Source organism: Gallus gallus, chromosome 5 (assembly GCF_016699485.2).
Source record: "Gallus gallus isolate bGalGal1 chromosome 5, bGalGal1.mat.broiler.GRCg7b, whole genome shotgun sequence".
In the NCBI taxonomy this organism is placed as follows: Eukaryota; Metazoa; Chordata; class Aves; order Galliformes; family Phasianidae; genus Gallus; species Gallus gallus.
In genome coordinates this window covers 26,465,264-26,483,922 of record NC_052536.1, presented here as the reverse complement: position 1 = coordinate 26,483,922, position 18,659 = coordinate 26,465,264, and the positions used below count along the sequence as shown (strand labels likewise).

General features: G+C 46.3%; 1 protein-coding gene and 1 long non-coding RNA gene across 9 annotated transcripts in view; one reads left to right on the top strand and one right to left on the bottom strand.

Moving 5' to 3' along the window:
* Positions 1–2,882, bottom strand: LOC112532470. The gene is made up of 2 exons (XR_005860065.1): positions 209–2,882; positions 1–125 (listed from the first exon to the last, which is right to left on the bottom strand). It is a non-coding gene; the product is annotated as an uncharacterized LOC112532470 (long non-coding RNA).
* The window catches only part of SIPA1L1 (signal induced proliferation associated 1 like 1), a 190,298-nt gene extending 181,386 nt beyond the window's left edge, over positions 1–8,912 (top strand). For 7 of the 8 annotated variants that reach the window (XM_040700963.2, XM_040700960.2, XM_046941712.1 and 4 more), the window contains 4 exons: positions 2,882–3,028; positions 5,365–5,479; positions 5,957–6,038; positions 6,824–8,909. In XM_040700963.2, coding sequence (XP_040556897.1) covers positions 2,882–3,028; positions 5,365–5,479; positions 5,957–6,038; positions 6,824–6,967 — 488 coding nt within the window. In that variant the 3' untranslated portion in view covers positions 6,968–8,909. Of the gene's footprint in view, positions 1–2,881; positions 3,029–5,364; positions 5,480–5,956; positions 6,039–6,823 lie in introns of all 8 variants that reach the window. The other variant, NM_001199690.3, reaches the window with a different exon arrangement.
* Positions 8,913–18,659: the final 9,747 nt, after the last annotated feature.

Sequence of the window (18,659 nt, the reverse complement as noted above, 5' to 3'; positions counted from 1 at the left end):
TAAGCGTTTCTGATTTTCCTATTTTGAAAAGATTCCATCGTAATTACATCAAAGGAAGTAGTTTGTTACAGCCATTAGTACTTCTGTCTTGATTTTGCTGAAATGAAGAGTCAAGTCACACCTGCCTGAAAATATAAAACAGATACAGAAGTTTTTTTCCTCGCTTCAGTGGGTATGAGGTTGCATGACTGGCTAGTTATGTGGTTACCTTGTGGAAGGAGCAGAATAATTGCCTCATCAGCTGTAAACATTCACCATTTTCTTCAGTCATCAGAATGAATTGGACCAATGGGCAAATAACGTATGCTTGGTTATCTGTCAATGACAACAGATGGCAGTTACTTTAGCGTGGGATTGTGGGAAGAAAATGCTAGTAGGGAAATAATGGTATGAAAGTGTGTAAATGCTGGTGCAGTTCTGAATGTATGAGTACACTAGAAACAGCTTTTATTACATCAACTATTTTTCAGTTCTGCTCATTTGCCTATTCATTTTACAGCACTTGAGTTACTTAACTTTGGTCACATTAGCAGTTCTGCAAGGGAATTACTTGTTATACAGTTGTCAAGAAGGCACTCAATTTCCCCCATTAGTATACTGAAAAGTCCCAGTAAGATTTTGGAATAAGCTGTGTTATTGTATGTCAATTTCTCAGCTGGTGAGTAAGGGAAATGTTCAGATTCCTGCTGTACCTTATAACTAAATGTGTACTGAGCGATTCTGCAGTATTTTCTAAAGGACTTTTCTGATTTATTCATGTTTTCATGTTTCAGTGCAAGACTGTCAATAAATTCAACTCATTACAGTAGGCACTAAGCACTGTCTGTACTGTTGTTGTTTCCGTACAGCATGTTAGGAAGCCAAACTCTTTTCAGTTCTTCTTTTTATATATGCTAAAATAACTTTGTGGACTTCGTTACATGCATAACTGACTGATGGACTTAGCTTCTGAGAGCATGGGGTCAGAAGATTAATGATGCCATCTGAGTTAGTAGAGGAAGGCAGCATGTAGACTCTTTTCATTCAGATGCCCGTATTTTCTAAACTGAAAAACCTTTTCTCACTGTCATATTCTTTTCCACAGTGAAATGAAACTCCTTCTAGCACATAATCTTTTATACATTTGCCAACAAAATAAGACTTTGCATTTTCTATAAAATGTAGGCCTGCATGGTAAAAGCCTGGCTGTTTGAATGACATATGAATTGTCTTTCCTTCCCCCTCCCCACTTACCTTTGCTCAGAGGAGGATTAAGTAGTACTGGGTATTTAATACCTCTAGTATTTGTTGGCTTCGAGTTATTCAGAGTTATCTTAATTCAGAGATCTCAATAACAAAGAACTGCCACTCCAGGGCACCTTCATTTGGTTTGAAGATTGCACTAAAAATAGCACTTGCACTTAAAATATTTTTTATTTACTCATCTGTCTTAATTAACAACCAGCCAATGCTTTTAAAACAATTAATTTTTCAAATAGTTCTTTTACTTCCAATTCTGTGCATCTTCTGACTAGTTGTAAACATTTGTGTTGAGAACTTACCAAATAATTGTCCTTTTCTGTGGAGTTAATGCGAGAATCTTCAGTGTTGCCACTGAGCTAACCTTAGTTTTTTAGGTATATACAAAAGAAAAAACAACCAAAGCTTTTGAGCACAGAGCAACTGCAGTGTTGCATTTCTGGCCATTGTTTCCAGGCAGTAGTGTTACTTAAAGCTGTTAGAAAGTTCTTAAAGTTATGGAAATCATAAAGTTATTTAGAATATTAAAAAAAAAAGGCAAAAATAGGCAACACAACTAATTGTTTGTCTTCTGGTGGGTCTATGCCCTGCCCACTGGGCTGTCTTCCTGTTCACAGTCCCCAGGTTTACCTTGTCTTGGTCCAGGTTGATTCTTTAGTATACCCTTCCTCTCTGCAGCTTCCTCCTGTGTGCCTAGTCCATCTTCTCACCATTATATTCTCTACTTCTCCTAATGCTGCCTCACATTTGTCACAACTTCCTTTATGCTTCACCAAGCGCAGGGCATGAGGAAGCAGACTGTTGCTGCTTCTGAGCTTACATGTGTGCTAACTGACCAGGCATTCCATGCTTCTTGATTCACTGGCCAGCAAATAGAAATATAACAGGTAATTGCACGTTCACAGTTTGCACTTTCTTTCACGAGGGGTAATAATTTAAATATTCCACTTTTTAGGCAACAGATTACTTAAAAATTACAGGAACTTTGTTTCTCTGTATCCTTTTTCAAGCTTGCCTGTGTGTTTTTATTGTTGTTGGGTTTTTTCTCCATAGCAGGCCGTATACCAAATCATGGATGAGCTTGGGTATTTTTCAGAGTGTTCTTGTTCTGATATATTTCGGTTTGCCTAAGTCTTCTCCTACAATATCTTAGTCTTACAATATCATAAATAGAAGATGAAAAAGGAAAACCGCGATCTGGTACTGTTTAGAGCAGCAGATAGGTACCAGGGAGTGGAGAAGCCCAAGCAAGCTGCAGAGCTGTCCAAAGTTTCTTCAACATGTGCAATGGCAAAGGAATCATTGGGTAGAAAGTGGTACTACCTCCACCCCAATACTGGGAGGAGGCGGAGGTTGACTTTTTACGTGGTAAACTGCAAAGATATAGGCAGATTCAGAAGGAACTTAATGTTCTGGTGTGAGGCACCATCTCAGTGTAACATGCTCTGTCTGGTTAACTATGGTTGATCAAGTGTTCTGCTGGGTTGTTTAGATCCAGAAATGATATCCTCCCCCAAAATGAAAAGGAGATACTTTAGTATTAGGAAAGGAACTTTGTTTTGTTTTGGTTTGTTTGTCTGTTTGTTTTTGTTATTTTGTTTCTTATGGAGCTTACCATTTATTCTGAATTACTCTACTCTAGGAGAGTTTTCTGCCTCAGACAGCTCCCTCACAGATATCCAAGAGCAAAGACGGCAGCCCATGCCAGACCCTGGTCTTATGCCATTGCCTGACTCTGCCTCCGATCTGGACTGGTCAAACCTGGTAGATGCTGCCAAAGCCTTTGAAGGTAAATTTTCAGAATATAATACTTAGAAAGCTGATCCTTCTGTGTGCTTCATGAAGGGCTGTTTTTCTTTGTGAAGGGGGGAGGGGTTTGACCCTTAATTTTGTTGGCTTTATTAGTGTGAGCCTTTAGCTCTTTTAAAACAACAACTCAAGTCTTAACAGCCTCGAACTTTGTTGCATGTATAAAGTGGCATTTCTTCATGCTGAATTCCTTTTGTTGTGCTGCAGTTTGGCCAAATATCTGTGAAACTGGCTGTTTTTCATGTCACGTAAAGCAATTGCAGACATGACAGCTAAGAAAAACATTTGTTGCAAGTGCAAAGTTGAGTCAAAGAGCAGAGGGAAAAAGCATATGAGCACATTAATCATTGTTTGCTTATTGCACGAGCACAAAGTTTCTGTAGTGCAGCTGAAGTGCACTTCCCAAGGTAATGTGGGAAATGTGCCTTGTTGGCGTATAGTTTTCTGTTGCCCTACTGTATACATCTGCATACTCCAAATACATTGACTTGCACATAGGTGTCATTTCATCCTTATAGCACTTTCCATCTCCTTGACACTTAGTACAACTAAGAGAACTGTAAACTGCCTAGATGTATTTGAATTTAAAATGAAATGCTCTTCTGCCCAAAGGGAGTTTGTCTTACAGTTGTTATAATCTGGTGGAATGTTTGGAATGTTCTTCTAGGTGCATTAAACAGAAGTACCTTTTGCTAATCTCTGCACAAATGCTGACCCACCTTCATGAGGGTGTTTTCACCGATCTTGAATCTTCAGAACACTACTCTGCATGGCTGGAGAATGCTGTGGAGTAACTTGTTTTCTTGTCTGTTCTCTGCTAGTAGTCAGACACACCATTAAGGTAGTGTGTGCATAACTTAGCATTCAAGACATCATTTGTGCTCTACTCTGTTGCTGTGTTCACCACAACATAGAGATGAAACAAGTTTTAATACACTGCACTGTGGTCAGCAGTTTCTGTTCAAAAGATCCCTTTTCTTAATTTCTCCTTAAATTTCACTGCCCTCGTCAACCTGAATTCCTCATTTCTGTAGACCCCGGGCTCATTTGCATTTCTCTTTAGAAGTGCAAACATAGTCAGTGTGGTGAAGGTAACAGACTGACTCTCAGAACAAGAAGAGCTGGGCTAATGTGTTTGCTGGCAATCTTATCTCACCACTGTAAAAACATATTCAAGATTTGATGTGGAGAGGGAGCAGCTCTCTGTAGTCCGTATAATCTTAGTCCATAGTCTCTGCTAGGTGTCAGCAAGGGCTGACAAGCACTAACCAGCCCTGTGCACTCTCTTCTGCATGGTTCATGTCTTCAGTACAAGCCCCTAGAGTTGTAACTAGCGATACCTGCAACCAGCTGGAACAAAATCTACTTGGATTCCTGCAACCCTTTTGTCAAAGGGAAAAAGAAAGGAGCAGGAATCATTCCATCGTAGCAATGCCTGTTAATATTAGTCTTGGTGAAAGCACACAATAAAAATTTGCCAAGCAGAAAAATATATATATTTTTCTGTTTTCAATGAGAAATCAGCAGCTGGTGAGGGAGAGAGGTGTTAATTTATTAAGCTAAAAAGTGTTCACATTTCTGTTTGTGCTAGGGAACTCTAGGGGCAGGGGCAATTGCTGACTGCAGTCACACCACATGGTAGTGATTTAGAGATGTGTTAAAACATTGTGAGGGAGCAGTTATAGGACAAAAAATATACAGATACAAGGCAGGAAAGGGATTTCACATTTCAGTCTGAAAAGATTTTATAATAAGGCATAAGGAAAAAAAACCTGGTTCTGAAAAATGACGGTGGTCTGTTTATTATCCACATATAAGCTATGCAGAGTAAGCTTTACTTTCTTCAAGATAGAGATCGTTTGTGGAGTGCAGGAATTTAAATACAGGTACTGAATTACTGGGCAGTGTACCCAGGAGGTTCTGCACAGTGCTTGTTGCTCCAGCTTGAGTTCTTGCCTCTACTGGAAGTGTCCCCATATGGGTATGCTGCAGGTGCCACTGGAGCATCTGCTTTGCACTCTGTATCATCTCCCTTTCATGACCACTCATTAGCCTGAGGGTGATGCATGGTCTTCATGAGCATGCAGAACTCTACCAGTTCTAGGACACACTAGTTGAATCCAACGCAGTGGAAAAGCTGGTACGAACACTAGGCAAGCAGTTTGCTTCTGCCAAATTGATATCAGGTGCATCATACTGTAGTCTTGAGTCAGACTTCTTGGATTGCCTTGAGATCTTGTAGTGCAGCTATTGCATGGTGCTTGAACAATTCATCATTACTGGTGCCATTGCTGTTCTCTACATCTGTCTTTTCAGTTCAGCGAGCTTCATTCTTTGCTGTTGCGGATGAAAACCACAGGCCTGTGAGTGCTGCCTCCAGTGGTGATCAGGCTGAGGACCAGCTTACTGCACAGATAAAGCCTTATACAGGGTAAGCAAGTATACCACATGAACACTCATCCTCAGTTACAAACTAATGGAAAGAGTTCAAATACCTTTGTCTGGAAGCTGTTTTTAGCTTTTGTGGAACTCTTTACAAGTTCTCATGATGTTGGGAAGTGAAAACAGAAGAATTCTAAGTACAGCTGAACCTTTGTGCAGGTTCCTTCTTGCCTGAGGTGTGCATGTGAGGTTGTCCAAAGCTGTGGTAACTCAAGGCGGATGTAGTGAGCAGAAGTAGAGATAAACTATGTGATGGGATGGCAGCACTTAATCACGGGTTGAGTTTGTTCTCCTTGATAATACACTGCACATGTTCCATGCACTGTGTTAGGTATTTTTTCTTGGTTTTGTGAATTCATGGCATACCTGAGAGCACACTTACACAGACGAGCTTGGTACAGACAAGGCTGTTATGTGAAGATGATAAAATCTGTGAGTATTTATTCTTGTTTCCTACTTCCAACAGTAAAGAATCTCCACCAACTCTCGCCTCTAAAGTGGACCAACTTGAAGGTTTGCTGAAGATGCTGCAAGAGGATTTAAGGAAGGTACATTTCTGAGCTACAGAAAATCTGTAAGGCATATATTTGGTTCTGATAGGTGATACTAATTACTGTAATTCTGCTTTGCCATGCCTGAGCCTGTGACAGTCTTATCCTTTTGTCAGAAAATGACATTTTTTTTTTTACTATTTTTCTCAGGCTGTGCTTCCAGTTATGTGAGATGAGGGTACAGGGCCTAAACTGTAGGCATCTGACTCCTCTGCTTACATTAGGACAGTGATTCTGAGTACCTACAGTCCTAATTCAGGCGTCTGTTAGCCTATGTTAATACATACTGCTGTGTAAATGTATCCTGCTGATACTGAAGAGTTGACACTATTATCGAACCATGTAATTTCTATTGTGAAAACTTTCAGTGCTACGTTACTGCCTGCTTGATCCAAGAAAGATCTGCTGGTGTCGGGTGAAAAGTCTTTTAGCTAGAGAAGTATTTGCAGAAATGTCCTATCCTTTATTTAATTCACCACCGGTAGTTCCATATTTTGTTCATACAGAGCAGGACATGACCGATTTCATTTCACCACTTGGAGAGACAGCCACAGCCCTCTGTTATTTGAATTTGTTAATAGACAAACCCTGACAGTTCAAGCAAAAAGTAAGGAATGAAACATAAGAAATGCACCTTAAATATAAGCCCATCTATGTATTGCTGCACATAAAGTCTTTACACAGTGTGAGACTCGTGCTCGCTGAGATTCCTGCCACTTCATGTAGATAGGAAGCATGATTCAAAATTACCACTGAGATGTGTGTTTTTCTTCATGCCCAAGGAAAAAGAGGACAAAGCCAATCTTCAGGCTGAAGTGCAACATTTGCGGGAGGACAACTTGCGGTTACAGGAGGAATCCCAGAATGCGACTGAGAAGCTGAAGAAATTCACCGAGTGGGTTTTCAACACAATCGATATGAACTGAGAGCAGTGTACGGGGAAGGAAACTATCTGTAATGAATATTATTCCTGGGACTTAAGCTTTAATGCCACCTTAATCATGACGTGTGAAAGTATAGTCAGAGCACTTCCCCGTCCTCCATCCTCCAATAACCCTTTTTTGCATCTCTGCGCGCACTCCGAACAATTGCAGATCAACAATCAATGTCTGCCTTTTGTAGAAAAACAAAGTAAATAATTTTAAAGAGGTAAAATAAAAGTTTAACTGCTAAAATGTGAATGTCTATTTTTTTGCACATTGTTTCTTTATCTGTTACGTACAAAGCGATTTGGAGGCTGGATCAGGCTTGCTGCTCTGTCTGCCTCTGGTTCCATTATCTCCTTTCTCTCTGTTTCAGGTAATCTGCTTTTCCTTGCAGCTTTGGCAAATATTATGACATCTAGAAAATTAGGAAGAAATGTTTATTTTACTGCTTTTCTTACATTGTTTTCTGAAGTATGCCACAGACAAGGGGATGTAATGCAATGTTTTAGGTGTCTCCTTAGCAATTTGCGCTTGATTGCTAGTGCTACCTTCCCATACGTTACAGAGAAGCGTGTGTCTGTAGTGTAGGTACAGTGCAACCAGCATCACAACATCTGGAGAGAGATGAGAGACCTGAGCCGTGGCTGAGGCACATTATCACACATCTGTTGCATTAGCATTTCTGGTAGCCTTTGTTTCCTGTGGAAGCGACGGCTGCAAGTAACTTCACGAACAGCAAAATGAGGCGTGCTGCGGTCTGTACCGTATCAGGCAGGCTGAGATGCCAAGCACTGCTGCTGTACCGCTTAAGGATCGTCCCCGACCCTTCCAGGGGAGTCTGTTACCGTCGTATGTGCAGAAGACTTAGGCTGAAGTTGTAAAGAGATTAAGATTTCCTCTATACACCCCAGAACACTTCCATGAAAATCCTCGTAAGCCATCTCAGTGCAGCAGCCCTCCTGTTCCATTTCTCCACTCTTCTCAAATCACTGCAGATTTGAGAAATGTTCACTAAGCTTTTGTTCTATGACATGGGAGGTCTTTAAATCCTTCGTGGCCACGAGCAGAGGAATACGTAAAGGTGAAATTAGAGAAGTACATTTTTCCTAAGTACTGGGATAGGATTGGAGCTCTGAAATCCCCAGTTTCTGGTGAAGCTGTCTACTGTGATATTTCCCAAACTGCCTCCTGTCAGGAAAGTTAATTTCATGTTCTTTGAAGGAACAGCTGACTTGCCACAACATATTACCTCTCCAGAAAATACCTTTTAGCTGTAGGTGCTGCAGTCTGCACAAGCATCGAGCTGTGCAGCGTGCTGAGAAACCTTTTCAGTTCCCTTCTGAGTACGCAGTCACTACCTTAACAAATACTGCCTTGCACGAGGTGCAGCAAATTTGGAGTAAACTACAAGAACAGCCCTCCCTGCCCTTGACCACATTCTCAAACAGGATAAAATGGTCGGGCATAGGCTTGTCACAGAAACTAACACGCTCTTTTCAAATCCCCTTTTCATACCCTTTAATCTTGCTCCACACAAGTGCACACTACACTCCAACCTCAAACTTCATTTGTGATGCTAATCCCCATGGAGTTCTTCTCTAATGTTTTGTCATGGAAATGGATCTCTTTGGAACTATTTCTGGAGTGCTTTTGTAAAGGTTTAGAATGTCTTGGGTTTTTTAATGACTTGTATGAAGGAGATTTATATAATGCCTGATATAATTTGTAAATGGGAAATATTGCTAACATCTCTGAGCATCCTGAAGTCTTGCTTTTATTCTCTTTTATTTTTAAGTTTGGGTTTTATTTTATTTCAAAAATATTTTGGGACTTGGGGCAGACTATTTATTAGAGTTTTGCAACAGAGTTCTTCTTGTATGATGCCACTGAAGGCTACTTGTAAAATTCTGACAATAAAACTCATTTTAAAGGCTCTTCTAAACCATTTTCTTCTGATTTTGTTGGGTTTGTTGTTCAAAACTTTCCGGAGTACTCATTTCTTTCTGCTTCCTTCTTGTAGTTCTTAACTGAGTGCTTGGGGATGGAAGGGTTTTGTTCTCTGGTTTTTCCTCTTTATCCCCCAGCAGGCTTTTACTTGGCACACAAATGCATGCTTTGTCTGCTGATGTTTTGCTTATGTTACTGCACAAATTCTTCCCCCAATTGCCTTTGTCTGTATAGCTGAGTTTTGTTACCTGTAACAGCTCCCTGGTCTTTACCAGGCGAATAAAGGATAGGTGGGGTTTTGGTTTTTATTTATCATTTCTTACCTCTCGAGATTCTGGTATTAATTTGGAAATGGAAGCCAGTTCAGGTGAAGCCAGCCTGGCACACCCGCTTGGGGGCTCACTTGGCTTTCAGCATCCCAGAGCCAAATCTGTAAGCACTGAACATCAGGTCTAAGGAGGTCAGGTGTTCCCTTTGTTTTGTTTTCCAGATCTTATTCTTTGACCCAGGGAATTATCTTGAATGTGTTTTTAACTGATGTTTTTCAGCCCACTGGATGAGTGTTCTGCACAACAAAAAAAAAGTGGAGCTGGATTCCTGCAGGTGGAAGAGCTGCCCTGCCCACAGCCATAAGTAATGTACACTGGTGGTTCCCACGCTTCACCTTGCAGGGTAGGTTGGGCTGGGCACCAGCATGCCCTGACTTGCAGACATCTGCAGCCCGGGGCAGCTGCTGCCTGGGCAGGGGGATGTGGGAGGAGGGGAAAGGGGGCATGGAAGAGGGGCTGCCCTCCTGTTCTGCCCCCTGCGTGATGGGTTGTGCTAGAGGAGCAGTGAAGTAGGTGTGGGTATGGGGTCAGAGTGTAGAGCTGTGGTGAGGTGAGCTGGGGCATGCAGGAGGTGGGACTGAGAGGAGAAGATGGTGGAAGGACACGGGGTGGCCAGCTGTGGGTGTAGGGGAGGTGTGCTGTGCGATGAAATGCAGTCTGTTGAGGCTTTACTTCTCCAGAAGTGCGGTATTGCGCTGTGCTTTCTGCAGAAAGCTGAGATGTGATCCAGACCTGCTGGATAGGTATTGTGAGACAGCCTTTTTTTCCCCAGCTTTTCCCTTTGTGGGAAAAGGCCTGGCAAATATTCCCCATGAAACCAGGCACAGTGTGGGGGCTGATTTGTTTTATACAAACCTTTACATAATCCTTCTCTCATCTCCCAGTGGTTAACAAATCCTCCTCCGAGGCGTTCTGCTGTCTCCTAGCAGACACCCCGGTATGGTGACAGCCCCGTATGTGAGCAACTTGCCCTGCTGCAAGACAGCAGGGAACAGGGGCGGAGGCTGTTTACAGCTCACATGGCACCCAAATTTGGGCTCCCTGGGTGAAAGGGGATGCTGTCCCTCCTCCACTGCTGCACTTACAGCAGGCTTGGGCTTTGCTGAGGCGGTTCCTAATGGGCAGGAGCAAGATGAGGGGGTTGTGAAGGTCCCTCACCTCTAAGCTGTGGTGAGGAAATCCTAGACGCGCTGTTGGTGAGGTGAATCCAGTGAGGAAAAGAGGTAGAAATAGAAATATTTACTTCAGAGCTCTTCAGCAACAGCTACTTTCCCTTGCAGGGGTTTCAGCTTTGGCTAGAAGCAAGGCTAAAAACTGTCAAGGACAATCTGCATCTTCTTTGCGTCTTACACCCCAAGCTGGGTTTGCTTAACAGGAGCTGGGAGCTCAGCTGATAACTCGCCTGTACAGGAGGAACAGGCTGTGCTGTGCCCAGAGAGCTGTGTGCCAGAGATAACGTGCAGCAGAAGCAGGTGCTCGCCTGGCGCTTCCTCACTTGAGGGTTTTGGCTGTGCCTGCAGAGCTCAGCACAGCATCCCACACTTCCGCACTGCTGCAGCACCTCGCAGACAGAGGCCTGGGGACGCTTCGGTTCATTTCCTCCCTGACCCACCACATCTGATCGTAACAGTGAGATAACAGAAATGCAGGTGAAGCCGCCTTTAACATTCCGTTGAAGAGGCTGCGTTTTTCAAGATGAGATCAAACATCTGATGAGCGCTGCTCTCCCCAGTGAGTGCCTCACATCGGTAGGCCGCTCTGCCCCCCCAGCCGGAGTCCTCGCAGTGCTGCTGGCAGCCTGAGGGCTGAGATTCCCTCACGGCTACCTTGGCCTGCAAGCAGCGCTGAAACCAGCCTTGGTTCCAGAGTTCTGCCCTGACTTTCCAGCTTGTTCTCAGCTGATGTTCCCCACCCAATAGCTGTGCTTGATTTAACTGTGGCTTATTTAAGGTGTCGAACTCTGTTGGAGGCACAGAGACCCGTGGTGGAAGGGTTGTTCTTCAGTTCTGCATATACTCTTCTTAGCTATCTTGTTGTACTGATGGAGTGTAAAGATGTATTGGTTCTCAGATATCTCATAGTTCCAAAGAGTGATGACTTGCAACCAAACGTGACCCTTTGTACTGCAATTCCAATATATTTCCCAGTGTGTCAGGGGATATGTTAATTACTGAAATACATAGAGCTGTACATAGATGAACAACAAATGTTCACATTCTTATGTCAGAAAATGCCTGATGCTTCTTTTCTTCTTCTCATTTTTCAGTTGGATTAATTTGCACTCCTGCTGTCCATTTGCACAGAAACTTAGTACAGGAGAGCACCTGGTGACTTTTTCACTTAAAAAGAGTAACATGAAGTGACATTAAGCGACCAGTATTTTTTAAGAACTTAATTTCTGCTTAAAACTGGAAGGTATTACTTTCCTCTAGTTAACTGAAGGAAGCAATAGTTCCAGGATGCAGGATCCCGTAGCTTCTGGGATTGCTAAATATTGTATTTATTTTAACCTAGAATAGAAGAAGAAGAGTGGGGACAGCCTTTCCTCTTCAGTTTCCCATTGGTCTCCCAGCTTTACATGGAGCTAATTACTGCGTTACCCTAATTGGAAAACCAAAATTAAGGAAATATGTTCTGCACACATTCAAGGGGCACCTCTTGCCGAGAGAATGCTGTAGAACTTCAGCAGACTTTGATTCCAGGTGCTGAGCTGGTTGTTGCTCCTTATCTGGGGCCCATGCTGGCTCCAGGGGATGTGGGATTCAATGAGACTGAAGTCAGCCCGACTCTGTATTCAGCACAGGGTGTCCAGGTAGAAATAATGGAACGGAGCATGGCTATTTCCCTGGAATGTACCTACAGCAATTTGAGTTAGGGACTTCCTCATCTGTGAGGCTGTGATTACATGTAATAGCTCTCTGTGAATTTTCCTCTCTGAACTTGTGTTATGTCTCAGAACCCACATAAACCTCCTGCACCTGTCCCAGGGAGGCCCTGCAGTCAACCCTCCATTAGCTTCTTTCGAATTTCCACCCACTGGTTCCAACTGACTCTCCTCAGCTTAACCACTCCCTTAATTTCTGTCTCCTCCCTATGATATAAAAGACCTTTATCATTCCATCCTTCAGTTGTCTCTCTTCCAGCCCGGCCCTCGTCTTCCTCTTCCTATGGAAGCACTTTCAGATCTTTCCTATTGCTCTTCTCTGAGCCCTTTACATGCTGCCTTTTGCAGGCAGCAGGACCAGAAGTGCACGCAGTATTTGGGATGCAGGTGCACTGTCACGTTATCCTGACGTTCTCCATTCCCTATTCCTTCCCTAAGCGTTCCTGACACTTCATTTTCTGCTACCAAACATAAGCTGAGCTGACCTTATTCCTAAGAGCCAGCTCAAGAGCCCATCTTGACGTAATGAGGTCAGCACTCCTTTTCCCATGTCCGTTATTTTGAGTTTCTAGGTTGCAGGTTATCTACTCTTTTCTCACCTTGTCACTCTGTAGCATATGGTTGTTCCACAGCTCTCCACAGATATCCCTTGTGGTTTTACTCAGCACATCCTCGTGCCACCATAAGGTTTCTCACTTCTACTACCCACTCATTTTCCAGGTAATTTACCAAGTCCACTGAGCATCACAGCCTCCAGCACTCATCCTTCTCAGACTGCCATGGTGACCTCCCTTCATTGTGAAATCTTGCAGCTTGTTTCCACCTTTTATTTCCTATCCTTCAATCATTCATCCATTCCTTATCACGAGAACTTATTTTTCTAACAGACTTCTGGGGCAGAAGCTTGCCTTTGGTAGGATCGGCAGATGCTTGGAGGCATTGAGGCTGTCTTGTCTGCACATTTGATGGCTGTTTCATCATGGAGTTTGCATGGGGTGCTGCAAGACTGCTGAATCACCCCCTCTGTCCAAGGGGCTTTGGAATTGCATCTCCCAGGAAAATACACCAGGTTACCGGTTGGATCTGTTTTATCCCAGCTTTTCTTGTTAGAGCTCTTCATGCATTGACTCAGGAATGGGAAATCCTAACCTAGTGACTGGCATTCAGGTTCCTTTTATCCATTCCTGTTTTGGTGACTATTTGGTTCCTTCACTTTGGTTCCCCTTCACCTGAGCTCCTATGATGGGGAAAGGCACAGGCCCATGACCCTGCACACCACGTGTCCAGCAGGGAAGCCAGAAGGAGAGACCCCAGGGGAGGACTGCTAAATCCTGCACTGCTCTTGGAGGAGAAATCAGAAATCCCAATGAAGGTAAACAGGGTGAGGAAAAGGCAGGTTTGGGGCATGCACAGCTGTAATGGGGGAAAGACCTACAAGTAGTCCCTGGATGGTGCAGTGTGCTGGGAGCCCTCAGATAACAACATTCACAGAATTTGGCATTTCAGTATCTAAAGGGGGGCTACAGGAAAGAAGAGGACAGACTCTTGCAGCAATGGTGTAAAAGGGGAGAGCACAGGCTCTTGCTACCAGCCAAAGATGCTGCTGTGGGGTGCAGGCAGCTGCCAGGCTGTGGCAGTTCTCCCCCATTTGTGGGATTTCCTCCCAGCTGGAGCGCAGTGGCGTTGGGTGGCACCCTGCCTGCTCCTCCGTGCTTCTGTCCTTAGCACCTTGTGGATGGGAACCAATCACAGTTCTCTCTGGGTGAAACAGTGCACTTGCACACATCCCACAGAGGCTAATCCTGCTATGTTCCCCAAGGGCGGACCAAGCCCAGTAAGATCTTTTCTGTATCTGATGTCTGTGATAAAGACAGAAATCCTTAGTAGGGTATTAGCTGACATAGGGATACTCTAATGTACTTTGTAACTCACTTTTTATTCATGAGGCCTGACAGCTATTTCCAAAATGTTCTTCAGGACTGTCTGGTCTCCTTGGAGAGGTTTCTTCTTGCAGTGTCAGGTACTTTGCCACCAAAAGACAATGTGCGTGGCAGCTTTTCTCTGTGTTTTGAAGACAGCAGAAAGAGCAGTAAGATACTGCTGAGACAGCCGGGAGCTTGGCTTCGGGTTTGTCTTACTCCTTTCAGCCTCAGATAACAATTTGGGCCTCGTCACTTCTCCCGTCAGTGCTGCAACTTCTTTGGAGGTACTCGGAGCCTTTGGAAGCTGCCCGATGTGAGCGGCTTTGGAAGATGCCACAAGGCTCCTTCTGCGGAACTCCTTCACTCGCTGCTCTGGTTCTGGGGAGGGTCTGCTCATGGCTGGGAGCTGCTCCAGTGGGGTGAAAGCCTCTTGAGCTGGAGAGGACTTTCAGCAGGAGGGAGGTTTCTGATCCTGAAGCTAACAGAAAGATCTGCTCTGAGCTGAGGATGTGCTGGCTCGCGCTGGATAGGATTTTGGCAGCTCACACGGCTGTCAGATGACGACGCTGTGTGCGTTCAGTGGCAGACAGGAGCTGGGAGAAGCAGAGCAGATTGCAGCAGCCAGGAGGTAGCCTGATGCAGGGGGCGGTGGGAGGCTCAGGCGTGGCTGAGAACACAGCTTCCATAGAGATGGAGGGGGAGGCGGGTAGGAACCGTGACAATCCCGACCCCATCTTCAGCACGTTTTTCTGCACTAGGAGGATGAAGAGAGAAATGCTTGACATTTTCCCAGTCATTTCTGCATATGTAAGGTTTAGGAGGTGCTAGAGATGTTGCTAGATGATGCTCTCCTGTAAGTGCTTGTCCTGGGTTGGAGAGGTGGCAGCAGGCACTCCAGACCAGCACACAGGGTGCCATATGCTCTCTGTTCCTGGGACAGCTCAGTTAGGGCTTCCTCTAGCCCAGCTCCGCTGGACCACCAGATATCAGCCCAGGTTTTTCTCTCTATAAGTCCCATAGTTGGACAAAAATAAGGTGAATGTCTCACAGTCGTGCGACAGTTTTAAAGGGGAATTGTGCTCTAAAACCAGGCTAATTCTGCTGTCAGCTCCGAAAACTGGCACGGATAGACGGATTTCTGCAGGGCTCCTTGCTCTGCTTGCAGCCCTGTGAGCATCACTCGGAAGTGGCTGCATCAAAAAAGCAGTTTGTAGGTGGATAGCCCCAAATCCTAGAGCCAGTATCTCATGTGTTGATCTTGACCTTGTTCTGTTTGTCCTGCATATGAAACACCTGAGTTTCTAGATAGTGCAAAAAAAATCACGAAATATGAAGCAGTTTACCCATAGGTGCCTCTTCACGACCGGGAGGGCTGGGATAGCATTAAACCAATAGAGGGGAGATGTAGGTTAGATGTTAGGAAGGAATTCTTTACTCAGATGGTGGTGACAGTGGCACAGCTGCCCGGAGAGCTGTGGGTGCCCCATCCCTAGAGGCTCTCCAGGGCGGTCGGGACGGGGCTGAGCTGGTGGTGTCAGCGCTGCCCCCACGGCACGGCCTGGGCCTGACTGATCATGTAGGCCCCTTCCAACGGCAGACGCAGCCACGCCGTAGCCACGTCTCACCTCCAGGTGGCACTGCTGCACATCTGCACGGGCTGCGGGCGGAGCCTGGACTGAAACCCGTCTCGGCTCTAAAGGGACCGAAATCGCACGGGAGCGCAGAAGTCCCCTGAGGCTGAAGGAGACGCGCTCGGAGCGGCTGTCGCTCGGAGAGGGGCGCGTAGGGGCACGCGGTGAGGCAGCGGCCGCAGCCGGGCCCTGCCGCGTCTGTGCCGCTCAGCTCTTTCCCGCGCCGTCTCCCCTCAGCCGCGGGCCGCGGGCTCCCCGTGCAGGCTGCAGGGCCCGCAGTGCCGCCCCCCGCGGGCTGAGCCGTTCCTGCAGCGGCGCGGTCCGGGCTCCCTCTGGCGGCCCCGCCGCTCGCTGCAGGGCCCGACGGGTGGGGGATTTTTTCCCGTTATTTCCCATCATTTCGGACTCATTTTGCGCAGCCCGCTTCGCGCCTCCGCCTCGGGTCCCCGGTGAGGAGAATGGGCCCCGCTTTCCCTGTGAACTGTTTTGAGACCTGCTCTGTTTACATGTGCTTTTTCAAATCCGTTCTCCCCCCGAGCATTAAAGTTGTGAGGTGCCTTGCCTCAAGGGCAGGCTTCTTTGGTTTTGGAACTGCAGCTCTGAGGGGCAGCCGGGTGTTTCTCAGCTGTAAGTGCCAATCAGTGGGATACGGCTGCCATGGGAAGTACACAGGGCAGCAGTAAACGTCATTGGGTGCTTCTTTTCCTCATGGAGGAATTCCATGACACCCTTTTGTTTCATCTGCGCTTCCGTGTCAATGCCATTCTGTCAGACTGCCCCTCTGCTGCCGTCTGTCTCATGGCAATGACACGTCGAGGAATATTGGTGAGATGGTTCAGCCTATTCTGCCGTACCACCAATATCCACCTCCAGCGTCGTGGGCCAACATCATAAAATAGGAGGCATTGCTTTCAGAGCAACCCTCATAAGTGGCAGCTCTGCTCATTCCTTCTGCTTCCCCTCCCACCTTTTTTTCATGGCTGTAAAGTGTTTTAGCTGCATAGTTTGCTTGTCAAAGTCCATTTTGCTCCCGCTGTGCTGAATCAAGGCTGCAGACAGCGGAGCTCCCTCTCAGCAGGTGGCATCGGCTGTCAAGTGATAAATGCCGCACAGCTCCTCCTCGTTACATTCACTGTTTTGGGCTAATGGATGTGGCTGCTAAACTTAAAGCAGCAGCTGATGCAGAACAGGCCCCAGTGTGCCCTACGGTTTCCTGGGACGGAGCTTTTAGTTGTTTGGATGGGTGGAAGGTGGCAGTGGGGTCGGTTTAACCGTTAAGTACCATTTGTAAAACTGCTGCTGCCAGCATTCGTCGGCTAAAAGAAACCTGCTTACTGATTTTTGATGCTTTCTGTGAAGCTATGCAGGCATGAAAACAGCACAGGAATGTTCCCGAAGTGAGATGCGTATTGTTGGTGTACGAGGCTTGGTTTGCTTGTAGGATTTACAAAACAAAGCTCTTGCTGCCATCAGGACGCTCTCTCCTCGGTCAGCAGGCAGCTCAGCAGAAGCAAGGGAGGGGGCTGCACAGAGCAGTGTGGGGCTCTGAAGGTGGGAGTGGAGTTGGCAGCCCCATGGGACACACTGGCTAATGAGACAGGGCACTGAGAGGAGGTGCATCCTCTGTAGGTCTGCTCTCCAACCCACATTCTTAGAAGCAGCTCTTCCTCCTGGATATGTCGTTCTCCATCGTTAGCAACTCCTTTCTGCTCTTTTCCTACAGCAGGCTTCAGGGCTGAAGTACGCAGCTGTGCCCAGCTGGGGAACCTGAAAAAGAACAAGCTGCCTGATGTATGGGGGAAAATTGCTCTTGCAGCTTTGGTTGAGAAATAGTTCATCACCACTATCCCCCCAGGGCAAGTGGAGTAAAGCTGTGATGCAGGATTTGGTCATAGGGCGGTGTGTAACACAGTCATCCCAGCAACAAGCAGCAAGTGTTGGAGACAGCGCTGCATCTGCTGCTGCTGGGCGCTTACCCTTCTCTACTTTATGTGCAGCTCTCTCATTTCTATTAGAACCAAACGCAGGTTGGCGTATCTTAGAGATTTGCCCAGAGAGGCAATGGGTGCCCCATCCCGGCAGACACTCAAGGTCAGGCTGGAGGGGCTCTGAGCACCCTGATCTCACTGTAGGTGTCCCTGTTCATTGCAGGGGAGTCGGGCTAGATGGCCTTGGTGAGTCTCTTCCAACTCAAACGATTCTTTGATAGCAACAAAAGCAGACTCCATTCCTACCTTTAGGATGAAGGTGGGTGAGCAGAGACCAGCAGGCGGACTGTTGAGCCAGTGCCTCCCACTCCTCTTCCCCACAGAGCTCTCAGCATCTGCAGCTAGGCTGCAAGGGCTGTTAGCCCCACATGTAATTCATAGTCACTGCACAGCCAGCACTGGGCAAGGTTATGACATAGAGAGCAAGTGTCTGCTTGATTGCAATTGGGAAGCTTTACACTTTCAGCATCTCCTCAGCACAAGGGAGATGGAGGAGGTGGCTGCAGTGACAGCGGGAGCAGCAGTGCTTGCCAAGGCCCCCGTGCACTCAGGACTGAGAAGAGGAAGGCATAGAGGGCTCCCAGCTCCACCTCTGAGCAGCCATGAGGTACAGTCGTGCTCTGCTAGGTGCTGTCCTGAAGCTCCCGCTGGATGCTTTGGAGGGGGGGCAGCAATTCTAAGTTTGTGCAGCAGCCTGCACAGCCCAAGTGAGCTTTCTCAATGCTCTTACAGCTGTTGCAGAGTAACGCTATCAAATAATAGCGGCAACGGCACTCTGCTGTATCACAGGAACCAGGGCAGCACTGCAGGAACCTGCCCAAAAGCACCACGCTCAGATCACGCGCTGAGAGCTGCTTTGCCCCGCGGTTGCCCGCTGTGGCTCTCACAGCCCACCAGCTCTCCTCCTGTGCTTTTCGGTGCCTTTCTGCTGCTGGTGCCCGCTGGGGGGAGCCGCTCCCCGCTCATTGCAGCTCCGGCTGCCGGCCGGCAA